The 27,700-nt window shown below is 36.4% G+C and overlaps 4 protein-coding genes and 1 pseudogene across 5 annotated transcripts; 3 read left to right on the forward strand and 2 right to left on the reverse strand.

Annotated features, from left to right (window-relative positions):
* The first annotated feature begins 234 nt into the window (after window positions 1-234).
* On the forward strand, window positions 235-3,484 carry LOC143619868 (AP-2 complex subunit sigma). Its single transcript, XM_077091694.1, has 6 exons — window positions 235-252; window positions 354-452; window positions 541-591; window positions 1,132-1,305; window positions 2,201-2,260; window positions 3,290-3,484. The coding sequence occupies exons 1-6, from the start codon at window positions 250-252 to the stop codon at window positions 3,329-3,331; spliced, it is 429 nt and encodes a 142-aa protein (XP_076947809.1). The 5' UTR covers window positions 235-249; the 3' UTR covers window positions 3,332-3,484.
* Window positions 3,485-6,892: 3,408 nt separating this feature from the next.
* On the reverse strand, window positions 6,893-8,166 carry LOC143620049 (uncharacterized). Its single transcript, XM_077091843.1, has 2 exons — window positions 8,038-8,166; window positions 6,893-7,924 (listed from the first exon to the last, which is right to left on the reverse strand). Exons 1-2 carry the CDS (start codon window positions 8,164-8,166, stop codon window positions 6,893-6,895), a joined length of 1,161 nt encoding a protein of 386 aa, XP_076947958.1.
* Window positions 8,167-9,216: 1,050 nt separating this feature from the next.
* Window positions 9,217-11,788, forward strand: LOC143619869 (uncharacterized). The gene is made up of 5 exons (XM_077091695.1): window positions 9,217-9,465; window positions 9,967-10,078; window positions 10,208-10,281; window positions 11,140-11,543; window positions 11,659-11,788. The coding sequence occupies exons 1-4, from the start codon at window positions 9,250-9,252 to the stop codon at window positions 11,446-11,448; spliced, it is 711 nt and encodes a 236-aa protein (XP_076947810.1). The 5' UTR covers window positions 9,217-9,249; the 3' UTR covers window positions 11,449-11,543; window positions 11,659-11,788.
* A 5,092-nt stretch (window positions 11,789-16,880) lies between these two features.
* LOC143619870 (tubulin beta-1 chain-like) lies at window positions 16,881-19,071 on the forward strand (annotated as a pseudogene). Its single transcript, XR_013151245.1, has 3 exons — window positions 16,881-17,300; window positions 17,775-18,043; window positions 18,141-19,071. The product of XR_013151245.1 is annotated as a tubulin beta-1 chain-like (transcript).
* A 2,764-nt stretch (window positions 19,072-21,835) lies between these two features.
* Window positions 21,836-27,700, reverse strand: LOC143619871 (cyclin-dependent kinase C-1-like). Its single transcript, XM_077091697.1, has 12 exons — window positions 27,573-27,700; window positions 26,584-26,665; window positions 26,358-26,448; window positions 26,249-26,278; window positions 25,997-26,106; window positions 25,393-25,465; window positions 25,184-25,304; window positions 24,987-25,104; window positions 23,668-23,807; window positions 23,514-23,571; window positions 22,564-22,634; window positions 21,836-22,487 (listed from the first exon to the last, which is right to left on the reverse strand). The coding sequence occupies exons 1-12, from the start codon at window positions 27,680-27,682 to the stop codon at window positions 21,947-21,949; spliced, it is 1,545 nt and encodes a 514-aa protein (XP_076947812.1). The 5' UTR covers window positions 27,683-27,700; the 3' UTR covers window positions 21,836-21,946.

Consider the following 27,700-nt stretch of genomic DNA (forward strand, 5'->3'; position numbering starts at 1 on the left):
CTTAAACTTAATACGTGAAGCTCGACTTAATTCAAGGTTTTTAACACCGATCGCAAATAGCTCGCAAATCGCTTGACTCGTTTACACCTCTGGGTTTAAGCCTTGATATTTCAACGTTTACTATGTGCGTAAATCTTGACCGAAAGAACATCGACGACCTCTTTTCAATTTCAGACCAATTCAACAAGCAACAATCACTAAGCAACTGCAAATTCTCCATAGTTTCATTCTCCTGACGCGATAACAATAATGGTGCTATCTTCTTCTTCTTCTTCAACTGAAATCCTCTCGATTTCGCACAATTATTATTATTATTATTATTATTTGTAACTGATTTGTGAAATGGTTATCAGATCCGATTCATACTTCTTCAGAACAGGCAAGGAAAGACTCGTCTGGCCAAGTATTACATTCCTCTTGAAGAATCCGAAAAGCACAAGGTCGAATATGAGGTAACTTTTATTTTAGGTCTTTATGTTTTCACTCTCATTTAATTTAGGCTTTTTTTTCTTCTAATTCAAAGTTTATTGTGTGTTTTAGGTTCATCGCTTGGTGGTTAATAGAGATCCCAAGTTCACTAATTTCGTTGAGGTATATACATATATATATTCTCCTGAATTTGAAATGCTTATCATGTTAGGCTACAGCTTCAATTTGAAATTAGGTTTTAAAAAGTTTCAGAAAAGATTTGCCAAAGTAGAATACTAATTTTGCATATCACAAGTGCTGGATTTAACATAATAATTAATAATAGTAATAGTAATAGTAATAGTAATAATAATAATAATAATAATAATAATAATAATAATAATAATAATAATCAATTTTGAAACTAAGTTAAACAAATATCTTTTGCTCCATTGAAACATGAATTGGGGCAGATCATTTATTATTAGCACTACTAAAATTGAAAATTCGACCTTGAAGTTGTTGAACATTTCATTTACATAACACGGTTTATCCGCTTCACCATCATTCTTAGCTGCTATCAAAATTTTTCCCAAATCTAACTCTCTAAACACCTAAGTGGAATCTTGCCATGTTTTAATTTTGCATCGAGTTTGCCTTTTTTTTTTCACATGCTTATTGTTGTTATCAAGATGAATCTATATATTATGCTTCCTCTTGTAGTTCCGTACACACAAAGTTATATATAGGCGGTATGCTGGACTGTTCTTCTCACTTTGTGTTGATATCACGGATAACGAGCTAGCATATCTGGAGTGCATCCACTTGTTTGTAGAAATACTGGATCACTTCTTCAGCAATGTTTGTGAGCTAGATTTGGTCTTCAACTTCCATAAGGTATTTAAGCTCTTGCTTTTAACATTATTTGGCTGCTCACATTGAGAATGTGTTGTCACCTTGTGCTTTCCAAACCTGATCTATGTGTGTTAAAAGGTTTTTCTACTTCTTATTGTAACTTTTACTTCTGAATATACTTGTGATATGGATGTATGAATCAATGAAGCTAGAGATTAATTTAGAAGTAACACCAAGAAACTTATGTTATCCTAATGAGACTTTACACAGTGTTTGTTATCTTTCATTAAAGCCCATGAAGAATGTACTTAACATAATTAACTGGTGGTTGGTACCAGTTGAAATGGATCTGTTCATCTTCAAAAACCACTCCTTTTCTATTTTTTTCACTAGTTAGTCATCTCTTTTTGGGTACTTTAGTTTGATTCCGCTTGCATATTATTTATCAATTCGTCACTTGCACATTGAATATATGTTGTTTTTTATTTTTTTTTGGTTTACTATTGATTGTTTAAGTTCTATCATGTTTCATATGATGTGCTGGACTTATATAAAATTGCCTAGGCTTTTGAGCTCATTAATAATCTAGGATTTATAGTTTTAAATTTTAATCTTATTTACCGTTTTGGTAGATTAGTTTTGGATTTTGTTTGATTTATGCTTATTCATACATGTTTTATGTAGTTATGTACCTATTTTATTTAAGACAAACAACATATTTCTAAATTTAAGAATATGTAAACATACTATATTTTGACCAGTTGGTTAATCTTACTTTGAGAGCAAAGAAGTAAACATAAATTTAATTAACCTTAAGTTATGAACAATTTGTGAATCTGTAATTTGGAACTTTATGCATGATGATTCTTGTTTTTTTTTTGAAAGTCTTATATTGTTGTGATTTATGCATAATATTTGATTGTGTTTTTGTTAAAAGGTGTATCTGATACTAGATGAGTTCATTCTTGCTGGGGAACTCCAAGAAACAAGCAAGAGGGTATGTCTTCTTAACTGCACTTTGTTTATTTATTTTGAATTTTCTTGAAGATTCTTTAGCAGCAATTGAAATCTCCCATTTTGATAGTGCAAATGAAACTTCGGTTAATGTGGCAATAAATTTTGTTTATGCTTATTTATTTTAATAAACGAACACACATGGAGACCATTTTTTGTTCGTTTATATAACGGACACGAACACAAGTCGCATTTGTTCATTTATGTATGTCAGTTCTTTAAGGTTCGTTTATTGGGTCGGTTGAGTTGTGTTTTATCTCAAATGGGCCGAACTGAATGTTTCCTATGGCTATAAAAGAGCCGAACGAGGGCGGGATTTAACAAGCTGGAATGTTGAGCTTGGTTTGTCATTTGTCAAAAACTCAAGCCAGCTTGTTGATATTTAAGAATTTTATGTATTTTACACTTCAGTTTATATAAAAAGTAAAAATAATATTTATACATTACACATAATGCATAAACTACAAACTTCATAATCAACAAGTTGAGTTTCTTCATATGCCCCAAAGTCATCGTGTTCCAAAATTGTATTTTTCACCTTCAACATGAACGCGTGTAATATATATGTCTGTATGCACACATGTGTAGGTAAACGGTAGAAATTTTGAACATTATGCACTATTTTTCTTATGTACATAAGCTACACATGGACCATTAATCAAAAGCTAAACGATTTAGACTTGTTTTTTTTTGGTTCTGGTCGTGGTAAAATGGACAAGGCCCTGTTTGTTTTTGTTTACAACTTACATTGTAGTGGTTTATTCCTTTTGGACACAAAAAAAAGTGAACTAGAAAAAAAGTGTTTTATTGAATACAAACCATTATAAGAAAAAGTGAAAGGACTAAGATAGTGAAAGCTAGTTGGTAAGCATAAACTCATATATAATATACTGTTGAACATAAATATTTAACATGTTCAAACACGTTAATTTGACACAGTAAGTTAGAAAAATATGGGCTGAGGCATGTTAATTTTGGTTAAATGTTGAAGTTGTTACATTTTTGTGTACAGGCAATCATAGAAAGAATGGGGGAGTTGGAAAAGCAAGAGTGAGATGTGATTTTATTTTTCTTTCTTTGTTGTGGTGTGTTCATAAGCTCATTGGTCACTTATTTGTGTTGAGACGGAACATGTAATTTGCGTTTTAGTTGTGTTTGGGTTTCTCATTTGTTAGTGATGATATTAAACACAAGTTTTACTGCTTTCTAAAGGTTTTAAGTTTTAATGGATCTTATACTTATGGTTGTGTCTTTTGGAATTATTTGATGCCTAAATTTATAAAATTGTATACTTGGACTATATGTTTTTCATTTTATAATAAGTTTGGGTTTTAACTTTTAACATCTAACTTTGTTAGTTTCTGTTACCGAAATTGTTTTAGAAACACTCAAAATTGGAAACAAAGAAACTCAAAAACTCAGATTTTTTGCTTTTGTGGCATAACTATGCAAATCTATAGAATGCGAAAGATGCATAAGTCTTCTAACAATTGGAAAGCAAATAAAATGCACCAATGATTAGAGATTTTCAAAAGACCAAAGTGGCTTTCACTAATAGCAAAACAATATGCTATTAATTAAGTGAATCTGATTTTTGGTTTCGATCCACCTAATTCGACCAGTTCTATAATGAACAACAAAGTTGTTGGTTCACTATCCAGTGCACAAGGCCTTGCCCAAGGGGTCCAAAAAATCTGAGGCCCAAACAAAAAACAGAAGTTCATTATATACATAAATTCTATACAAACGTCCATATAATAAAATTGTTTCGTAATAAAGTGAAAGAGTTTCAATGATAATTGCTCAAAAAGCTTAAGTGTTATAGATGGCCATAATCGGCTATACATACAGCAAAGATGCAACGGAAATAAACTGGATAGGGTCTTCACATCCTGTTTGCCTTTAAGAGAAGTCACTCCAAGCTGATCTCAAACACTTCCCTAGGCAAGGGTTTGGTGAGAATGTCAGCTACTTGATCATTTGTTCCACAAAATTCCAACTCAATTCTGCCTTCATTTACCAACTCTCGGAGAAAGTGAAATCTAACTCCAATGTGCTTGCACCTACCATGAAACACAAGGTTCTTTGACAATTTTATTGCAGAAGTGTTGTCACATTTTATCACAGACTTGCCCTCATTCCAATCTCATCCAACACATCACGAATCCACATAACTTGACAAGCACAACTTGCTACTGCCATATATTCAGCTTCAGTGGATGACAAAGCCACCACACTTTGCTTCTTTGATGACCAAGACACAGCTGCGCCATCCCACAGAACCAAGTAGCCTGAAGTACTTTTTCTATCATCAAAATCCGTAGCAAAATCACTATCTGTAAATACTTTCATCTCACCATTTCCTCCTTTCTTGAACAAAATACCATAATCCAAAGTTCCTCGAAGGTACCGCATCACTCGCTTTGCTGCAGCATAATGATCTTCCCTTGGGTTTGACATATAGCGACTAATCAAGCTCACCACATATTGTATATCAGGACAGGTAGTAGTGATATACATTAAGTTGCCAACAATCTGCTTGAACAAAGTGTCATTCACAGGTTCTCCAACATCTTTCTTGAGCTTGCAACCAGGAACTATAGGATTGACCACGGCATTACAGTTCTTCATATTGAACCGATTTAGAATTTCCATAGCATACTCTCTTTGTGAGATGTGGATACCTTCAGATGACTGATTTACTTCTATTCCCAAGAAATACTTCATTTTTCCAAGATCAGTCATCTCAAACTCTTTCTTCATAGAACATTTAAACTCCTTCAACATAGCTTCATCATTTATTGTGCAGATAAGATCATCAACATAAATGTTAACATACAACATGTTACCTTCTGACTTTCTCTTGATGAAGAGTGTGTGTTCGGACTTGCTTTTCATGAAACCTTCTTGAATGAAGTAAGCTTCTATACGTGTGAACCAGGCTCTAGGGGCCTGTTTCAAGCCATATAGAGCCTTGTGGAGCTTGTACACCTTATCTTCATTTTCTTTAACAACATAACCTTGGGGTTGTTGAACATACACATCTTCTTCCAATACCCCATGCAGAAAAGCTGACTTCACGTCCATTTGATGAATGCTCCAACCCTTTTGAGCTGCAATGGCAATCATTAAACGAATCGCATCCATTCGTGCTACTGGTGCATAGACTTCTGAGTAATCCACTCCATATTTCTGACCATAACCTCGAGCTACCAATCTTGCCTTATACTTCTCTACTTCACCTTTATCATTCAACTTTGTTTTAAAAAGCCACTTTAGACCAACACACTTAGTATCGTTTGGTAAGTCAACTAGGCTCCAGGTTTGATTTTTATGTATGGATTCAATTTCCATATCCATATTTTTCTTCCACCTTTCTTCTTTTACAGCTTCCTCATATCTAATGGGATCTTGATCTATGGCAACCACAACATTTACTTCATCATTAGAATGTAGTTCATCACCTGTGACATAATCTTGTAAGTAACTTGGAGGTTTTCTTTGTCTACCCTCCCTAGCTGTTGCACTGTTACTGGTGCCAGGGTCAACAACAGGTTCACTTATGGGCTCATCCACAATAACTACCTCTTGTTCTTCATGCATACCCTCATATTCATTCTCCATATCATCATTCTCCGAATCACCAAAAGTGTAATTACCCCAAGTGAGTGCATCAACACTCGGTCTTTCTTCTATTTGACTCCAGTCCCATTCTTTATTTTCTTCAAAGATTACATCTTTGCTTATTACCACCTTCATTGTATGCGGCTCAATTAACCGATAAGCCTTGGACTCATCACTCACACCAGTGAGTATGCAAATGAAGCTTCTGTCATCAAGTTTCTTCCTCTTTTCTTTTGGTACATGCACATAAGCCAGCGAACCCCACACTCTAAAATGTTTAACTGTTGGTTTGGAACCACTCCAAGCCTCTTCTGGAGTCATGTTTGAAAGGGACCTGCTTGGAGTTCTATTGAGCACATAGAAACTCCAAACTGCTGCTTCACCCCAGAACATCTTTGGCATATTCTTGGAAGCCAGCAAAGTTATGATCATGCCAATAAGAGATCGGTTTTTGCGCTCTGCCATCCCATTTTGTTGTGGGGTGAATCTTGTGGTCAACTGTCTTTTGATTCCATGCTCTTTACAATACCTAATAAAAGCATCTGACAAGTACTCCCCCCCTCTATCAGTACGAAGGCACTTAATAGTTTTCCCACATTCATTTTCAATTTTACTTTTAAACTCTTTAAACATGTCTAAAGTTTGTGACTTTTCTGACAACAAGTATACCCATGCCTTCCTACTATAATCATCAATGAAACTTAGCATGTACCTTTTACCGGAGTAGGAATGAGGTGTTATTGGCCCACATATGTCTGAGTGTATGAGCTCTAGTGGTTCACTTGCACGCCATGTAATCACCTTGGGTATATCTTCTCTTGTTTGTTTTCCAGTCAGGCACTTTCCACATACTGAGTTATCAACAACAAAAGTTGGAAGATCTCTGACCATGCCTTTTTGTTGGAGTATGTTCATGCTAGTTTTACTGATGTGCCCTAGACGATCATGCCACAATCTTGACACATCTTCATCACTTGTGTAGTTACATCCGTCACTCCTTTGAGAGAGAGTACTTTTCACAAAGTGGATACATTCTGTTTGTGCTCATGGAACTTTGGAACAACAACCCCTTTTCTGGGTGGAACACCTTGCATGCATCAGACTGGAACAGAAAAGACAACCCCTTTTGTTGCAATTGTCCTATACTCAGCAGACAATTCTTTAGATCTGGGACATAGTATACTTCATTTACTACAAACACTGCCCCATTCAGCATCAACTTCACTACTCCCTTTCCACCCACGTTCATGTGTGTGTTGTTCCCCAGCCTAATAGAAGTTGAGAAAGATTTGTCAAGATCAACAAACCTTTCCCTTATTCCACACATGTGATTGGAGCATCCAGAGTCTAGAAACCATAAGTGATTCTTGCATTCTTCATTAGCATGCGTCATTAAACACTTTTCTTCTGTCTTCACTTCTGTCATTAGCATAATCTCATCACCTTCATCGAAACCAGCAAAGTTTGCCTCCTTTGTATTAGGACATTCATACGAGAAATGTCCTAGTTTATGACATTTGTAACATTCAATTGTTTCTTTGTTGAAGAATTGCCGACCACGTCCACGTCCCCTTCCTCTTGGACTGAAACGGCCCCTTCCACGACCTCGGCCTCCTGAGCTTTCACCTTCCTCCATCTTTAGAGCCTGCTCATCGTCTTTTTCAATCTTCTTGAACTTTTGTTCATGAACAACCAGTGAGCCTTGCAGCTCTTCGATTGTCATTTCTTCAATATTATTTGATTCTTCAATTGAGATTACTACATACGTATACTTCTCAGATAGAGTCCTGAGAATCTTCTCAACAATCTTTGTGTCTGTCATCAAATCTCCATTACTTCTCATCTGGTTGGAGATGGTTAAGACTTTACCGAAGTATTCGAGTATAGTCTCGTTGTTCTTCATCTCTAGGACCTCAAAGTCTCTTCTCAATTTTTGCAACATAGATTTCTTCACTCGTTCGTTTCCAGCGAATGTCTTCTTCATGGAATCCCATACGGCTTTAGACGATCTTCTGTCCAGGATCTGTTCGAACGTGATCCTATCAATTGCTTGATACAAGTAGTGCTTCACTTGCAGGTCCTTGATTCTGAGATCTTCAAGCTTCTTTTCTGGGCTTCACTCTGGGCAATGCCTACGGTTGGCTCAATGATTCCGGGATCAATTAGGTTCCAAAGTTGTTTTGCACGCAACAAATTCTCCATCATTTCACTCCAGTGTTCGTAATGACCATCGAACACAGGTATCTTCATATTCTCGTCACTCATACTCGCAGCACTCTTTTCAGTGATTGAAGTTTTTTGTTTTCGCTCTGATACCAATTGAAAGAGTTTCAATGGTATATGATAATTGCTCAAAAAGCTTAAGTGTTATAAATGGCCATAATCGGCTATAAATATAGCAAAGATGCAACGGAAATAAACTAGAACTACTACAAATAAGGAAACTAACTGCAGAAAAAATCAAAAGCAAAAGATCCGGGCTAAGCAGGTACAACCCACGTGCTATAGTGGACCACTTATTCAAACCAACTAAAAAACAAATTAAAGACTTCTTCAAACAAACATGCACATGCACATGCACATGCACATGCACATGCACATGTCCCTTTCACATGCATTAGACTTCATCCATCATAAAGATCTCCGACAGCTTTTTCTTTATAATGTTGGACGTAAGGATGCAAGTTCGAGTCATGCAGCTTCCCTTTTTTGGTTTCCTGTAGCTATCACATGATCCACAACAACAAAATTCTTTTTTTTTCTACTTGTTGAGACTATATTACGCATAGTTGACTTCTTTCTTGATATTAAGATGTTATTATACACATAATTTTTGTAACAATTAAATTTGAAACTCAAACTAAAACTTATAAAAATAAATGTCTGTTTAGTTTCGACTAATTTAAAGAATAAAACATATTTATCTTTTAACCCATATAAACCAATTGGGGGTCATTCTCTTGTTCATATTTAAAAATATTTTTATATTTAGGAGCCTACTTTTATACTCGCACAGGGTCTACGATAGTTTTTGTATTCTCAGAGATGGCCCTGTTAGCGCTGATACGAAAACATGAATGTAACTTCTTCCCCTCGTGACTAACGTTTATTTTGAAGTTAAGAGAGCGTATAAATACGAACCCATTCGACCGTTGGATCATTTTCCCATCTTCATCACAATAATAATAAAAAAAAGCCCTAAATCTTCACTTTGTCTGCTATAATCTGCAATCGTCTTCAATTATTCTACTTTTCTGCTGTTATCTGTAATCCAATAATCTCTGAAGTTGAGTAAAACATTGGATTTCTTTGAGGCATTTGATCGAACAGTTGGTGTGCAGTAATAAAATGGGAAAACGTAGACTGTCCGTGGCTGACAATCCGTCAAAAGATCGAGAAGATTCATGGAAGAAGATCTTTAAAGGACTGGTTGATATGATTGAAGGTCAACAGAGACAACTTGAGTCTCTCGTTGAAGAACGTAAATCCCTTGAGAAAAGATTCCAATTGCAGCAGGATAGATGGGGTTTTGATATTAAGTTTTTACAAGATCATATTTCCCAGGTCAGAATCACAACTTTCTGTTATTATATTCAATCTTTATTTATTTGTTGGTGTTCATTTTGGGTTTTAGGGTTTTCTTGGTATGAATTTTGGTTTTTTAGGGTTTTATTGGTATGAATTATAGCTTTTAAGGTTTTATTGATGTGAATTTTGGTTTTTTAGGGTTTTATTGATGTGAATTTTGGTTTTTTAGGGTTTTCTTGGTATGAATTATGGCTTTTAAGGTTTTATTGATGAATTTTGTTTTTTCTAGGTTTTATTGATGTGAATTTTGGTTTTTTAGGGTTTTCTTGGTATGAATTATGACTTTTAAGGTTTTATTGATGAATTTTGTTTTTTCTAGGGTTTTATTGATGTGAATTTTGGTTTTTGTTAGGGTTTTATTGATATGAATTTTGGTTGTTAGGATTTTCTTTAATCTGAAATTTAGCTATAAGGTTTTTTTTTAATCTGGATTTTGGATTTTTAGGGCTTTGTTGATAAGAATTGTTGTTGTTTTAGATGAGAAGAGACTCCAAAATTAAAGATATGGCTCGTTTTGTTGAGAATGCAAAGGCGAATTTAATCATCTCTATGAAGCGAAAGGAAGCAATTATGAACAATCTTAAATTTGGTCAGTTCAGCTGTTCTAATATTTCTAACATTTCTATGAATTACATAGAATGAATGGCATTCATGTTGATCACTTTTTCTGTTTTGTAACTTAATAGTCTGATGTAGCTTAACTTTGTATATATTGCAGAAGAAGCAGATGATGAGCGAGCTGATCTGAAGCTTCTCTTTGAGGAGGTCTCTCAGTTTTTGGCTGAGCCAAAAGTAAGTTTATTTTAATGCCACATCATAGTGGGCCAAAGGGGTAATTTTTGGTTCATGTCAACCGGGTTGGGCAAATATGATTACAAAGATTATATTATTTCATACATTCTAATGCCAAGTCATTGATACAAATAGCAAGGTTTGGTACAGGGTCAAAATTGTTAAAAAATATTTAAATAATTAGTGTGCAAATGAGATTAGAAATATCAAATTATTTCCATAATAATAATAATTTTTGGATTTAAATTATTTTAAGAGGCTTTATACATTAAAAATACACTTTTGGCTAAGAATGTTCTAATAGCTCGTGGGTTGCTTAGAATCGGCTTGTTTGTAAACTAATCGAGCTGGTTTGGTTTTTAAACAAGCAGACCCTGAGGCCCCGAGCCACTGTAAGTTCTGCTTGTTGGCTCGCTCGGCCGCTTGCTTGTTAGGCTTGTTTAGTGGTCCGTTGTTTCGTTTAATTTAAAGCCCAGATTTTAAATTGTATAAGTTATACTCCAAACTCAAATCTAATATATATTATAAATTATAAATTCTGTAGTTTATTATTTATGCATTATGTGTATGTTGAAAATATTAGTTTTTTCTTTTATATATAAAATCAGTATGTTTAAAAACATAAAATTATTTTATTTAAAGAAAACTAGCTGGCTCGTGCTTTTTACAAGCCGAGCCCCAGCTCAACCTGTCTCAGCTCTCGTTTGCACCCTACTTTGGGTTAATCTTGACCCATTTCTTTTTAGCTAACTTTTACTTCATTATACTCACTGACCCATATGAACACAATCCGAATCAACCCATTTTGCCACCTCTAAATTTATTAAGATGTTTATTGATTTTCATTTATATTAGCAGCGTATAACCCGAAGCAACACTAAGGACGTTAAAGAGTCAGCACTAAAAGCTGAGAGGGATTTTGCATGGAATCAGTTCAAGAAAACCGACAACAAGTTGCAAGAACTCATTAACAAAACCCGATTTGAAGTTGAATCTGCTAATGAAAAAATACAGAGACTGATTGCTGACTTGGAGCAATCACAGTCGTTAAATATAGAAAAAAACAGAAGGATTTCAGGCTTACAAGATCAAATAGCAGTTTTAGAATATGATCGAGAAAAAAAAGTGAAGAAATTTCTCGACTCAATAAAGAATTGGAGATGTTAAGAGGTGATAACAATAGTTCTATTACACCTGTGCTACGTCGTTGTATGGTGACATCAAAAAAGAGTCATTCGAGTGATGTGGCGATTGTCAAGAAGGTAGTTAAAATTGACCTAATTAGGGTTGTAAACGAGCTGAGCTCGTTTACAGCCTTAGAATAAAATGAAATTGAAAAGGATAAGTATGCTCTAACTGCAATTTCATTCTTTGCAGGAAGTAAGAAGTTCCAAGAGAAAAGCCATTGAAAGCCAACCGAGACTTTTTACATCCAGATTTAAACTTCCAAAGTTAAAAAACTGAAATCTCATTTGGGCTATATTAGTATGTTAATTTGTAGTTTTATAATTTGTTTTAACTTTTAGATGCTAATTTGTGCCCTTTTGCAGAGTTTGTTTTCAACTACAAACTCTTGGCTTGGTCAAAAGGTAACATTACAGGTTGCTTAATGGTTGTTCTGTTTGGTTTGAGGTTAGTTTTGTATGTATGTAAAGATTTAGTTTGCTATGTTTTTTTTTGCATGTTGTTGTTATGTTACTGTTTAATAAAGATGGTGTAACAATTGTAACACATTTTTTCTATATATACATGTTTTTCACCCTGGTATTATTTTGTGTACTCTTTTTCTAGGACAGAAAGCGACATTGAAGGATGTCGTAACAATTGCATTTCCCGAGTCCCGACCCCTTCCGTCTCATACAGTTAGAATTAACGGATTATTTTTTTCAACTCACGCTATCTAATTCTATTCCTAAATTACACTGTTATTTTTAGAAATAATGCATTTATTGGTTTAACTAAAGAGCATTTGATTAAGAAAAAATTTGATGAAAGTTTTACTGTCTAAAGTGTACAAGGCACGCATCTAGGCGAAAGAGGCAAGGTGTGCCCTAGGTGCTTAGAAGGTGCATATCTTATTAAACCGTGATCGAGGTGCTCAAGTCTAGTTCCAGGATTATTTTTTAAACTGTTGGACCTTTAGTACTCACCTTGAGATTGATCTCATTTTAAAGTATTTCATACAATTACAACCTAACCTATATATATACATATACCATATAGGTTACAAGTGTAATTTCTTTTTAAAATTCAAGGGTTAGCTTACTTATTTTTATCTTTTTGATAACCAATTTGCAACCCTCTTTCCTCAACCATTAGTGTGTTTTTAGTTAAAACTTTATAACTAAGCATTTTCACTATTTTGATATCTTACAATACCCTATTTGTATTCACTATGGTGATATATCAATCAATCAATCAATCATACCCAGTAAAATCTCACCGACAGCAGAGCTATAGGTAGGGTCTGGGGAGGGTGGGATGTAGGCACACCGTACCTCTATCCAAAGGAATAAAGAGGTGGCTTCCAGAGAGACCCTCGGCTCAAAGAACATGTGTATGAAGTAAAAAAAGGAAATCAAAGTTTAACAGTTATATAAAAAACTACTACTAATTATAATAATATTAATAAAAAGGTCACAGTTTAACCGCAATATAAAAGCTAATAATAATAATAATAAAATATGTAAGGGAAATACCATTATGGTATGTGACCTAAATAAGTTAAGTCTAAGCCCTAAGGTATTCAATTCTCTCTAAAAATCCTTAACTTTAATTCTACTTCTCCACGAATTCCTATCCTCAACTATGTCCTCGGAGAGGTTTAGGTCTATCAAATCATGCCTAATCCTCTCATCCCAAGTCAATTTCGGTCGTCCTCTACCCTTCCTCCCCTCTATAGTAATGTTTTCTACGGATCTAACAGGATTCGTCGTCTGTCTTCTCTTTACATGTCCAAACCATCTCAATCTCCACTCTCTTATCTTGTCTGCTATGTTCGCCACCCCTAATCTCTCGCGAAGCACAACGTTTCTTATTCTGTTTAGCCTTGTGTGCCCACACATCCAACGTAGCATTCTCATTTCTGCTACCTCCATCTTCCGCACTTGTGCCTTCTTGATGGCCCAACAATCTGTTCCATATAGCATTGCAGGTCTAACTGCCACCCTATAGAATTTTCCCTTCAGATTAGTCGGGAAACTCTTGTCGCATAATATACCTGTGGCTGCTTTCCATCTACACCATCCTACCTGAACTCGGTGGGTCACATCACTGTCTAATTCCCCATCGCTCTGTACAAATGATCCTAAATACTTGAACTTCGTTACCTGCGGGACCACCTGCCCTTCAATTGTGATGTGTGCGTCTTCACTGTCGTTTATCTCACCAAAATCACAGTGTAGGTACTCCGTCTTAGATCGGCTAATCTTTAAACCTTTTGTCTCTAAGGTTGTTCGCCACTCCTCAAGCCTCATGTTTAGATCTTGTTTTTTCTCAGCAAGTAACACAATATCGTCTGCGAACATCATGCACCACGGGAGAGTCCCCTGAATCGACTTTGACAACTCATCCAAGACTACTGCAAAAAGAAACGGGCTCAACGCTGACCCCTGGTGAAGACCTACCTCTACAGGAAAGAAATCAGTATCCTCCACTGGCGCACGGACACTTGTTTCACTCCTGGTATACATATCCATAATTATCTCTATGTATTTCCTGGGCACTCTTCTACCCTCCAAGCACTCCCAGAGCACCTGTCGTGGCACAATGTCGTAGGCCTTTTCTAGGTCAATAAACACCATATGTAGATCACGCTTCTTCTCCCTATACTTTTCCATTAATCTTCTTATAAGGTGCATTGCCTCTGTGGTGGAACGCCCCGGCATGAAGCCAAATTGGTTGACCGTAACATGAGTTTCTCGTCTAAGTCTAACCTCAATCACTCTTTCCCATAGCTTCATAGTATGACTTAGTAGTTTGATTCCTCGGTAGTTACCACAACATTGGGCGTCTCCTTTGTTCTTATAGATAGGAACTACAACACTGCTCCTCCACTGGTCTGGCATCTTACCTGATTTGAGAATACTATTGAACAGAGTAGTTAACCACATGACTCCTTCCTCCCCCAGACACTTCCACACCTCGATGGGTATGTTGTCTGGGCCAACCGCCTTAGACCTTCCCATCCTCCTAAGTGCGTCATTCACCTCTTCTCGTGTGATCCGTCGGCAGTAGCAGTTATTCGATTGTTGTCGATGAAAGTTTGTGTTGTCATGTTCTTCTTGGTAAGCTCTCCCATTGTTAAAAAGATTGTGGAAGTAGGTTTGCCATCTTAGCTTGATGTCCTGCTCCTTGACCAGTACATGCCCATCTGTATCCTTTATGAACTTCACCGGTCCTAGATCTTGCCTTCTACGCTCCCTGGCTTTGGCAATCTTAAACATAGCATGTTCCCCCTCTTTTGTTTCTAGACTTTCATACATCCGTTTAAAGGCCGCCTTCTTTGCTTCCGCCACTGCCTTCTTTGCCTCTATCTTGGCCGTTTTGTAGTTGTCCCTCAAATCCACTCGCTCCTCCTCATTCGTGCACCTCATTAGCTCCCTAAAACATCCTTGTTTGTCCCTTATCTTGTCTTGCACTGCGTCATTCCACCACCAAGACTCCTTATGCCCACTTGACTTTCCTGTTGTGATATATATCCACACCAATAAATATCATTCTACTACTATTCATTTCCAGAAATTTAGTGGATGAGTCAAATATTACTAAGAACTCATACTATAGGACTTAATTTTTTAATATAAAAGATTGGAAAATTGGTTTTTATGTTCCCAACTATTCCATTTTGATCACCGCTAGTCCCAACTATCATTTTATTTTGGCTGGCAGCGGTCCCAACTTTCACATACGTTTCTTTCACCAGTCCGTGACTAACGGAGTACTAACTCCGTTATGTCATTGCTGACGTGTCCATCCTACTTGTCAAAAACATATGACATGGCAGCCTACGTGGATATTAGTTTTTACTTAACAATTTTACATTCATAATCAAAATCCCCAATTCTCTCCTCCACCAACTCCGGCGACGGTTCTTTTCCGGCAACCAGAGAAAGAGATCGCTAGCCATCCTCCAAGATCTGAACTCTTCACCACCAACATGTCAATCCCCCCAATTTATCATATATGAATCGGGTTCCTGAATCGGAACACGGGGGTGGGTCGCTGGAAAAATGGGATGTGGCGATTGGATATGAACTGAGATGAATAACGAATATGGGGGAGTGGCTTGAGCAGATTCAAAACTCCGCAAGCATGATGGTGGTGATGCACAAAGATGATGGTGGCCGGCCGCCCGACCGGAGATGGAGGCTGACGAATTGGTCATGTTGCAGAAGCAAAACAGAAGTGTGAATCATAATGAGGTTGTAGTAGATTAGTAGTGGTATGAGATGATGATGGACACGGTGCCCGGAAATGGTGAACGTGACGGTGGCCGATGCGGCGTTGGGCGGTGGTGGTGGGGGTGGCAGGAGTGGCGGTGGGAAGGTGTTGTGGGGAGGTGGGTTTGAGTTAGATGGCGGCGATGGGTGGGAGGTAGGAGGTCGGCAAGGGTTTCTAATTCTCCGGTTGCATGGTGGGGTTAGGGTTTTGACTGACAGTTAACTTGAGATTGAGAATAAATGATCGTTCAATTTCATATCCACGATGGCTGCCACGTAACATTTTTTTGACAACTCAGATAGACACATCAGCAAAAACATAACGGAGTTAGTACTCCGTCAGTCGCGGACTGGTGGAAGAAACGAACGTTAAAGTTGGGACTGTTGCCAGCCAAAATGAAAGTTAGGACCAGCGCCGACAAAAATGAAATAGTTGGAATTAATAAAAACCAATTTTCCTAAAAGATTTGTAATCCTTATTAATCCTAATTAATTGTTATTCCCATCGCCTGGTTAGCGCCCGGGAGCGCTACAACACTGATTCTAACAACTTTTATCCACTTCTTGGCGATGAATCTAAGCTGTTAATCATCAATTAATGCTTCAGGTTCTGTAAATTTATCATGCACTAAGATTGATTAGTTCGTGAATTCTTTACTCTTATTCCACCTTTGTTCAAACTTAAAATCATTCCAAATTTGTGAAATCGAATGACTTTTACATCGAATTACTTAAAACCATCAAATGCTCAAACTTTTCAAATATAGAGCATATAACTTGGTAACCAGTAAACATTTGGTGAAGTTATATCCACCTTTGGTGATTAACCTCAACTATTAATCATCAATAACTTTTTAGAAATTTATTTTGTTCTCTAGCTAACCCGCATTTGAGGGACTTTGATGAATTTAGAACTTACCCAAGAGTTTCAATATAGTGAACTAAATTAATACAGAAGATTAATTAGATGATGAGAAAATGATCTTATATATCATGGATGCTACAATGATAAAACAAATGTTATACAGGTTACCAACAAACTTTTTTTAGTTTTTCTACCAACAAAAAAAAAACCCTTAAGAAAGAATATAGACCCTTAAATTTCTCTGGCCAATATGACCCTTCACATCCATTCAAATACTGCCCAAACAACCTCTTCAACTCCATCAAAATTCCCAAAAAATGAGAGAAATTCTAAACATTCAAGGAGGCCAATGCGGCAACCAGATCGGTGCAAAGTTTTGGGAAGTCATCTGCGACAAGCATGGCATCGATCCCACTGGACAATACAACGGTTCAACCGCAGGGTTGCAACTTGAACGAATAAATGTTTACTACAATGAAGCCTCAGGTGGTCGATATGTTCCCCGAGCTGTGCTTATGGATTTGGAACCGGGGACTATGGACAGCATTAGATCGGGTCCGTATGGGCAGATATTCAGGCCGGATAACTTTGTGTTCGGGCAGTCGGGTGCTGGAATAATTGGGCGAAGGAACATTATATGGAAGGGGCTGAGTTGATTGATTCGGTTCTTGATGTTGTTCGTAAGGAGGCTGAGAATTGCGATGCTTTGCAAGGTATGCTACGTTATTACACCAATTGCTTAATCTTGTGTGTATATGTATATGAATGTTAGCAATGCATGCAGACGCTTATGTGTATGTATATGTATATTTATATGGATATGCATATGCATGTGTATATAGGTTTGCACACGTTTGTATATATGTACATATACGGATGCATAATACGATGCATATATATGCGTCACGTCTATGTATATGATACGTACAATTATATCTATGTATATGCATATATGGATGCATATGTGTGCGCGTTTCTTTCTATATTATGGTCTATTCGTATGCGTATGCATATGTACACATATATTTACATGTATATACATATAGATGCGCGTGTTTGCAGTATGCATTCATATGCACACATATAAGTATATGTATATGCATATAGTTACAAAAGTTTATGATATCAACACATGTATTTCTTTCTATAATATGGTCTACTTGGGCCTGGTGTTGTTCACGCGACAGGTTTTCAAGTATGTCACTCGCTTGGAGGTGGCACGGGATCAGGGATGGGGACACTCTTAATTTCTAAGATACGAGAGGAATTCCCTGAAAGGATGATGCTCACATTCTCTGTTTTCCCTTCCCCTAAGGTTTCTGATACGGTTGTTGAACCGTACAATGCAACGCTCTCTGTGCACCAGTTGGTCGAAAATGCTGATGAATGTATGGTCCTTGACAACGAGGCGCTTTATGACATTTGTTTAGGACTTTGAAGCTCACCACACCAAGTTGTAAGTATACATTACATGAAAATAATTTCCTCATGATTTATTGAATTGAATGTTAAAGTTTGCAAAATAATCAGTTATATTATTGGTTTTAATACAGTTGACGATTTGAATCATTTGATATCGATAACCATGAGTGGTGTAACGTGTTGCTTGAGGTTTCCTGGTCAACTGAACTCTGACCTACGTAAGCTAGCAGTTAACCTAATCCCATTCCCACGTCTCCATTTCTTCATGGTAGGATTTGCACCATTGACGTCTCGTGGGTCCCAGCAATACGTTTCTCTTAGCATCCCAGAGCTGACTCAACAAATGTGGGATGCTAAGAACATGATGTGTGCTGCTGACCCTAGACATGGCCGATACCTCACAGCATCGGATATGTTCAGAGGTAAGATGAGTACCAAAGAGGTTGATGAACAAATGATTAATGTCCAAAACAAGAACTCTTCGTATTTTGTTGAGTGGATTCCAAACAACGTTAAATCAAGCGTTTGTGACATCCCATTAACAGGGATGAAAATGTCTACCACATTTGTTGGAAACTCGACTTCAATTCAAGAAATATTTAAACGAGTGAGTGAACAGTTTACGGCCATGTTTAAGAGAAAGGCGTTTTTGCATTGGTACACTGGAGAAGGGATGGATGAGATGGAGTTCACGGAGGCAGAAAGCAATATGAATGATTTGGTGGCGGAGTACCAACAATACCAGGATGCCACTGCGGAGGACGGTGGTCATGATGAAGAAGAAGAGGATGAAGAAGAGGAGGAGTGATTGGTAATTTCACACAACCCATGTTGTAGTAATGATCAAGAGTTATGTGTTGATGGATCCATTCTATTGTATAATGCATATTGGATTTCACACAACCATGTCACTTTATGTTTATTACATTCTTTGTCTTTTGCATAACTTTATTGTACCAAACCCACCCTAAAAAGCAAATAAATGTTTTAACTGTTGAATTATTTGATTTCATGCTTAACTAAGACGTTATCCAAAACGTTTAGTTTCAGAAACTCGTAACCAACCCGTGGCACATGAGTCAAGTATTTTGTCACAGCTAGAGAACTGAACATTTCAAGGAAGAGATCAATTTCAGCTACGGTGGAGGCTGATCGATGCAGCTTCAGAGAAAAAGCCAACTTTTCATCCGACGTAATGCCACTGAAATAGTTGGGACGGATAACAATCTTTTAAGGAAAGGGGAAGACGCAAGTAAATCCTTTATCAAGCATATTTCATTCTCCGAGCCTTTCAAATATTCAAACATCACACTTTGAAGCTGCAACAACCCCGTTGTATTCTAGTCACCCATGAGGCGAGGCAACATCCTGCAAGATTAGCTAACTAGCATTAAAATACATGCAAAACTATATATGAGACTATAAGACAGATAATATGATGCATACCCACTTATATGCTGTGATTTCAAGAGTCTGCAGATTCGGGAAACTCCTAATCAATTTAAAAGCACATGATAACTTCATACCATCGTCTAAACATATATATTCTTGATAATTTAAGAGCCTTGAGGCAGGAAAAGGCGGTAGAGAACCTCTTGTTAGCACCACCTTCAATCAACTTCAAGAAAAATGGTTAGAGAAAGAAATCATAAAGCCATAAACTCGTACTAAGGTCAATTTAGATTATACTAGACACTGTTACTTATTAGTTATTAGATTATGAAAAAACTAGACTAAACTTCAAAGACACAACTTAGCATTACCTCGTAGCGGTGAAAATCCAAATGAAGCTCTTGAAGTTTTGGAAGAGAACCTAGAAGCTCAAAGATAGTAGTGGAACATTTGATGTCTAACACAAGTGTCAATATAATAATTTGAGATTTTCAAGTTTAGCAATTTGTCTTGAAAAAGAACATCATCCAGTTTCAAAATCTCAAGTGAGAGACGGCGAGAAAAAAAGTCCCCAAGTTCACTGTCTTCTCTATATTGCCACTCAAAGCTCAATAGGTTTGGAAAACCATGAAAACTAGGTGGCGGATGAAGACAACAATTATAAAGTTTCAAATGTTAACTCGAAACAAGAGAAAAAATGGATAGGCATCAAAAGTGGTGATTCAGCCAAAATCTTGATAGTGAGGTCCTTAATTCCTTTTCTAAACAAGAACAAAATCCAGTGACTGATATCTTCATCTTCAACATGCAATAGGTAATCTACAGAGAGGACGAATTTTGTAATTAATGGTACCTTTAAGCTGAAGAAGAACACTGGTTATAATTCTCAAATCGTTAAGTTTGCCTTTTGTTTTTCTTAAAATACTCAAACTTGCCATCAAATACGAGTTGGCTAAGCATAGTCCACTTAAACCTCTAGTTACCCAACAAGACACCAGTTCGCACGGCACCTTGTAAATGCAATCAGCCCAGAATATTAGTTATCACAATATCCGACATGCTGCTCTGATAAAATCTTGTCGTGCAAACTTAGATGTTTTATGTCTCCCTTCCATTATTCTAAGAACACGCATGAAATATATTAATCATAAACATGTATCTGCATTACATATATTAAATTTCGTAGTCAGTCACTGGCAGAATGAAAACATATATGCATATATATTAATTAATTCTAACCTGAAACCGTCTGCAACTTGGCGGCGGATGAAGGTTCTTTGACGGACCTTTACTGCTTTTACCTCCCCCTCTTTCTCTATTTCGCAAACTTAAATATTTAACTTTGTTTTTTTATTATTTTTTTTTTTATATAAATTCACTTATCCTGTTATCAGACGAAAAGAGATTTTTTGAGGCCTTGATCTGGGCATCTACAATTATAGTGAGCAATACCGTCACCTACATGAAGTACTGGTACCGGCATTTACACAAACATGCATGAACCATTTCATAAAGTATGTGTCTGGATCGAACCTTATTTCTAAAGATTAAAATAGCTAGGATCGAGGCTTCACGCCTTCCCTTCCGCTTCTTAGATTCCGCCCTTCAAAACGGAACATTGGCTCTAACAATCCCGTAACGATGCAAGTCGGAATGTCAGATTCTAATAATAATAATAATAATAATAAGACTGGTTGTTGTGAGGCTTTAATATGGGCTGTAAAAGTGATGTGGTGTGGTAACAGACTAACAGAGCTTTAAGCGTTTAACACCTTGCCGGGGCTCACAGGCGGTAAAGGGGGAAATAGTAACGTGGTAACACCCCTATAACAAGGAAATGGTAGTGCTAAAATACTTTAATAAGGAAATGGTGGGGATAAAATACTGGTCACTTTAAAGAAAAGGGTCATTTTGGTTTGGATTAGAATGGGGTTGTCAAAGATGAATATAGGTCGAAATGAGTTGGTTTAAAAAAAGTATCAAATAACAAGACAGATACAATAATCACAACTATATTCATTTTAGGCAAGACGAGCAGGAAGAGGAAAGTTGAATCACCAGTCGAACTTCTTCAGGTCGTAACGGTTTGTTTTAAAACCAGGGACACTAGCCAGATTGACCAAACATATTTTTCCTTTTCATCATTTAAAAACTTAAAAATTTACTACCTGTTCAGAATAAATAAAACTGAACTATTGCAATTTTTACTTTTGGAACTACTTTCTTTACTTTGGGTCAAGATTGCAAGGTTTAGTTTAGAAGTTCAAAAATCTTCACAAAAAACAGTTGCAGTTCTTATACCTAAAAAAGAGTAGGGTTGAGTTGAGTTATTTTTAACCTTTATCAAGTTACAAACTTAAAAGATAAATAACTAAGAAAGGTCAAACGGGCCAAAAATTATTCAAAAGTCAATTAAAATGCAATACATCTTAAATAACTACGCCTGAAAAAACAAAAGCTGTACATGTATCCATCACAAACTTGCATACAAAAGTCAAAACCAAAGTCAACACTTCTTCAAAACTCTTTCCCATACACTGACACGCTATTGCTGTTGCTGCCAGTTGTACGACTGGTTTCGGTTACCCCCCGCATTCGGGCCTCTACCCCCACCTCCAGAACTCCCACCATAAGGAACGTTTTGTGCATGATTAGGCGGGCCCACACCATAACCTGAAGAAGATCCTCTAGGCCCACCACCAGATGGGGTCCGAGCCTGTGGAGGATATGGCCCACTACTAAACCCCACACCAGCTTGACCCGTTGGTCGGTCAGAATAATACCCACCTATATTTGCATTAGGGTTGCCAACTGGGGGGTAGCGGTTGGGCCCACCAGGGGGCCCACGTGGCTTACCGTATTGGTGATGGGCAGGCCCACCTGTGGCAAGGGGAGCTTGACCTGGATGGTTATGACCGCCGGCCCAGGGCTGAGAATGGGCTTGACCTGATTGCTGGACGGGTGGCAAGCGGGCATGCTGTTGCGGGTGCTGGAGTTTTTGCCTTTTAGCCTGTTCTTCGTTTTGACGCTGTTGTTGTCGTTTCTTTTTGGTTTGGAATTCATGTGAAGATTCATACTTTGGCAAACTGGTGAGATCAATATAAAAAAATCGTGTAAGTCAATTTTGGTCAACCCGATCAAATGGGCATTTAGTGGTAGTACCTTTTTGGGTCACAAGGCAGCGGGTCTGCCCAGAAATATTCAGCATCCAATGCATCTTTAGCGGATATCCTCTACACAAAACAAGATTTAAAAGACCTTATATTTCATCTAGAGTTGAGTTCAGTTTTGGTCCCTGTGATTTGTCCTTTTTAACTAGTTCAGTACAATACTGAAACCTTCAACCCTTTTTGTCGTTGAGTCAATGTGGTTTTGTTTTTTAACCATTCTGATCAATGTCACTAAATTTGTTAGATTTTCTCTGTTAGTTTTTATGAAATGACCAAATTACCAATGTTTATAATTAAAACACAAAAAAATGAAACCACGTTGACGAAAAGGGTTAAAGGTTTCAGTTTTGGATTGAAGTGGTTGAAATGGCCAAACCCCAGGGACGAAGAACAAAGTCACGAACTTGACACTTTCATTTAAGCAGAATTGCAAGGTGACATACAATGTTCCCGTTTGGCAACAAGCCAAACGAGTAAACTTCGACACAACGAACACGAACGAAAGCAATAAAAGAGACAAGGATTCAGCTTGGTTCGGTCTAAACTGACCAACGTCCACCACGACAACTAGATTATTCTTTTCTCGCGGCCTTGGTCAATCGGCCCAAGGCCTACGAACTCAACACCAGTCAGGTTGATTTGACCCAAAACATTATATCCTAAGCTGTTATTTGTAAATATCTAGTGGTTACATATGATTACGTAATTAATACTAATTCAATAATTAATTTTTTTGAATAAAATGATTTAAGATGTTTTCATGCATTAAAAAAACACTTTGGTTGACTATCGACCCTTTTGACCCATTCGAAACATGGCCCGTTTTCATTTAGCTGTTTTTTTAACATATTAATGATAAAACTTAACGGGTTCAACCTGTCGAGAAATATTTGGGTCGAAATTGTCAAATCAAGATGGACGTTATAACAAGTAAAAACATACCTGGGAGGGATCAAGAGTCAACATTTTCTCCAACAGCTCAAGGGCATTTCGATCAAAGCTGCAAAGGGAAAATGACCAAAAGAATTTCAAACCTTTTCATTTATAATTAAAAGTTAATACTTAAGCTGAAAAGTAAGCATGGAATGTGCTCAACTGTCTGAAAACCTCCCTAACGCGCCTCTTCATCTGCCTACTTGGTTTAAACTTGTTGTACCAAGGGATTCTAGAAACTCCAGGCCAGTTAACCTCATCAGGGGACCCACATAGCTCAAATATTTTGTTCAATAGCTCCGGCTGCAAGAAATGTAACCAAAATATTTAATTTTCAATCCATATCATCATGATGTAAGAACACGAGCATATTAATTAAACCAATTTAGATTTTAGAGGTGACAATTTCAACCTATCTACATGTGAATGGATCAATATGAGTTGTGTGTTATCATAAACGGGGGAGATATGGAAAAGAATATGCTAAAAAGGGGAATGGACGATATTATATCAAGTGAAAGTACTGAAATACCCCTCTATAACATTATCTTTTGCTTTATTGCAGAATCTGGGTGCAAATCAATGGCCACCGTTACATACATATGAGATAGTAAAAAATTTAGCTCTACAGTTAACATATAGAGATATTTGTGTATGTTGGGTACCCACCAGCTTTCTTTCTCCATACAAAATTTAACTATTTTATTTTATTTCATATCCAAATCTCAAGATCTACCACCTTTATTCTGAAATGTGGATAACTTTCAATTAAAAAGTTGAAAAGATTGTGATTTTCAAAATAAGAACGGACAAGTGGCATGGACATTCATAAGTTTTGGCTTCGCTGTGTTTTAACATCATCACATGCTATTGTTAGTTAAAATTGATATCAAATCAAATAACAGAATATTGGCTTCTAAAATACGCATCAAGCATGACATTGATATCAAATCAAATAACAGAATATTGGCTTCTAAAATACGCATCAAGCATGACATGATATAACTTTATGGAATACAAGAATAGGTTTATACCCATATGAATATTCACCTTATTCTTTTAGCATTTTCACAGCCCAAAATATAGTCAAGGTATAATGCAGAATGCTGACTAAAGTATAGTTTATGCAGAAAGGAAAAAAAGGTTAAATTAGCTCTCTTACTTCATTTGCAGTGAGTGTGTTTTTTCTAGGTTAAATTATGAAACCTAATTAACACTTCCAGTAAGAAAAATATCACACCTGAAATGAAGTCATAATATAACGAGTGAAATTTATTGGTTTCAACTTTCAACATTTAAATAAGATTAAAAACAACAGATATGCAGCAGTTAATTAAGTTTAATACTTTTCACATGAAAAGATTAACGCACAAGAAAAACATTATATATGAGATCATTTTATTATATAATTTGATTTAAATGAATAGATTGAGTGAATATGGGTATTTAGGAGAACAAAAGATAATTAGTTACATGACTGACCTCATTTTTACCAGTTAAGATTGGTTTTCCATTCAAAAGTTCCGCAAAGATACAACCAACTGACCACATGTCAACAGACGGACCGTATTTTGTAGCTCCAAGCAATAATTCTGGAGGCCTGTTAAAAAACAGTTATAAAACTGAGATGATACAAATAGTTGATAAACAGTGTATTGACGCAATTAAGAATTACTTACCTATACCACAAAGTAATAACCCGATTTGTGAGATTACCCTTATGATCACTGGAGTATGAACGCGCTAATCCAAAATCAGCAAGTTTTAAATTCCCCTCATTATCAATAAGGAGATTAGAACCTGAAAGAAAAGTTTAAAACATATAAGCAATAAAAAGAGGAGAATATAATTGGTATTTAAAGAATTATTATCGCAAATTGGCAATTACCTTTTATGTCCCTGTGAAGTACTTGATTGACATGACAATAGTGAAGTCCTGTCAGCAGTTGTTTCATATAACACTGCAAATAAACACCATCGTGAGTTAGATATGCTGATGGCGCACTTATTTGTGAAAGAGCAGATACGGGTTATGGTTCATCTCTAGCGGGTCAAAATGGTTAACATTAAATGGATTTCTGATGTATAAAACCCCCAGATCATTTTCATTTTCAAAAGAAAGTAGGTTATTATTGATGTAATCATGTTGACACACTAATGTTTATAAAGTATTTGAAACTTTTTCTGATTAACCAGCCCGAGCTGACCCTTTCCTACAGGGTGGTAATTTATACAAATCCTTTTTATGTACCCACCACCGCAATATTATGTTGCACTTTACCAATTTACCATTAAACTATTTTAGCGCCTTTATCACACTCTCTTTGGTTTAAGGAAAAAATGGCACCAATTCAAATATTATGGTGCCGGATCACATAAGAAGGATGGTGAAAAATCACCTCCATAAATAAATTACCAATTTTGACCCATTATCCGACTCGCTCATTTTGCAACATCATGTGTTGCTGCATACATTAATTTCACTTTATTACCTTGATTTGCGGTATTGTAAATCTCAATCCAGGACGATCAGCAAGGCCCGTTAAGTCATGATCCATGTATTCAAAAACCATGTAAATACTGCCCTTGTATTTGTGACCACCTGTACCCTCGAAACAAATGTACAATTCATTGATTATTCTTAGAATGGGTTAAGAAGACCACCTTTAGAAGTATAAGTTAAAACCATATGATATAAATAAAACTAGACAAGAGGGGAAAAGTAGTCATATAAAAACACTCACCTGATTTCCCATGCTCATCAACCTCGGGACCTGTAACAAGAATTGATGTTGGAAAACGTAAGATTTACAGGTAAACAATTGTCGCAATGAAAAATGGTAACATAATTACCTGGTGAGGTCACAATCTCTTTTAACTTAATAACATTCTCATGCTGAAGCTTCTTTAAAATTTTAATTTCACGTATGGCAGTTATAGGAAACTACATAAAGAAGACAACAATTAAAAGAGCGATTTGCATCAAGATTCTCTCTCTCTCTCTTTTTTTTTGGTGAAAAAAGGAGCACACTTAAGAAACATTATCCACATAAAATTTGACTCAAAGGAAGAAATGTACCCCTTCTTTTTCATTGTCCATTCGTATCTTCTTTAAAGCAACAATTTCTCCGGTTTTTATCTCTCTGGCCATGTACACTTGACTGGAATAAAACATAAAGAAAAAAAAGATTAAAAAAAACCCACAAAAGAAACAAAAAAAATAAAGATTTATGTCTAATCCAACAAACAAAAAAGTAAAGATTTTGTTCTAGAAACAGCGACATACACAAAAAGAAATTGGATATCGGAATACACATACTGCATTCGTATCACCATGTACGTCATACTTGGAAAGCACATTCACTTACAAAAGTATTTAACTCGTTGATATACAGTCGTACGGAACAACACACCTAAATGGAATCAAGATCCATAAAAGGCTCTTAGCACGTTTAAAACATGCATATACAAGCTAAAACATAAGCTCAACTAACAACACGCGTATGGCCAAAAGAGCCATAGAACTACTGGAAGTAACAAATTCTATTAGCACAACTACAACACGTGAAACAAATACATGCATATTAGTATCATTAAGCATGGAACATATACTAGTATGTTACCATAATAACTCCAAACTGACAAACTTATAACTGTGACAGGAAATGTAGACATGTATTAATATTAACAATTAACCATCAGCTTGCAAAAAAGAAAGCAACATTTTATAAATGTGCAATTTAATAGTTTCCAAACAGTCCATACATACGTTTGATTTGGATGTTAAACCTAACCTAACCTAGCCCTACCAAAACCATAATATTTACAGATCTAGTTAATACACTTGACAACTGTAAACAGAAATCAATTGGTAACAAGTTTCTAGCCTATATGTATAATCAATAACAAATCATTTAAGCAACACACAATCGGTAACCGGAAACCCTATATGCCTAAAAAAATGATGAATCCAATCCAAATATACAAACGACGAATTGATTAAAACAGGGAGAAACAATCGAATAAATATAAATCAAAATGTTGAAATTAGGGCTAGAGAATTAACACCCGTATGTTCCTTCGCCAATTTGCTCGAGTTTTTCGAAACAGTCGACGCTTCGAGAACCCCAGGACGGTGATTCTTCCAGATTAAGCTGACCGTACGCCGCGCAGGCCATGTGTCTCTTGTTTTCCGG

Source organism: Bidens hawaiensis, unplaced genomic scaffold, assembly GCF_021521415.1.
Source record: "Bidens hawaiensis isolate Kalapana, Puna unplaced genomic scaffold, B.hawaiensis_p1.1 tig00002525_1, whole genome shotgun sequence".
Classification (NCBI taxonomy): domain Eukaryota; kingdom Viridiplantae; phylum Streptophyta; class Magnoliopsida; order Asterales; family Asteraceae; genus Bidens; species Bidens hawaiensis.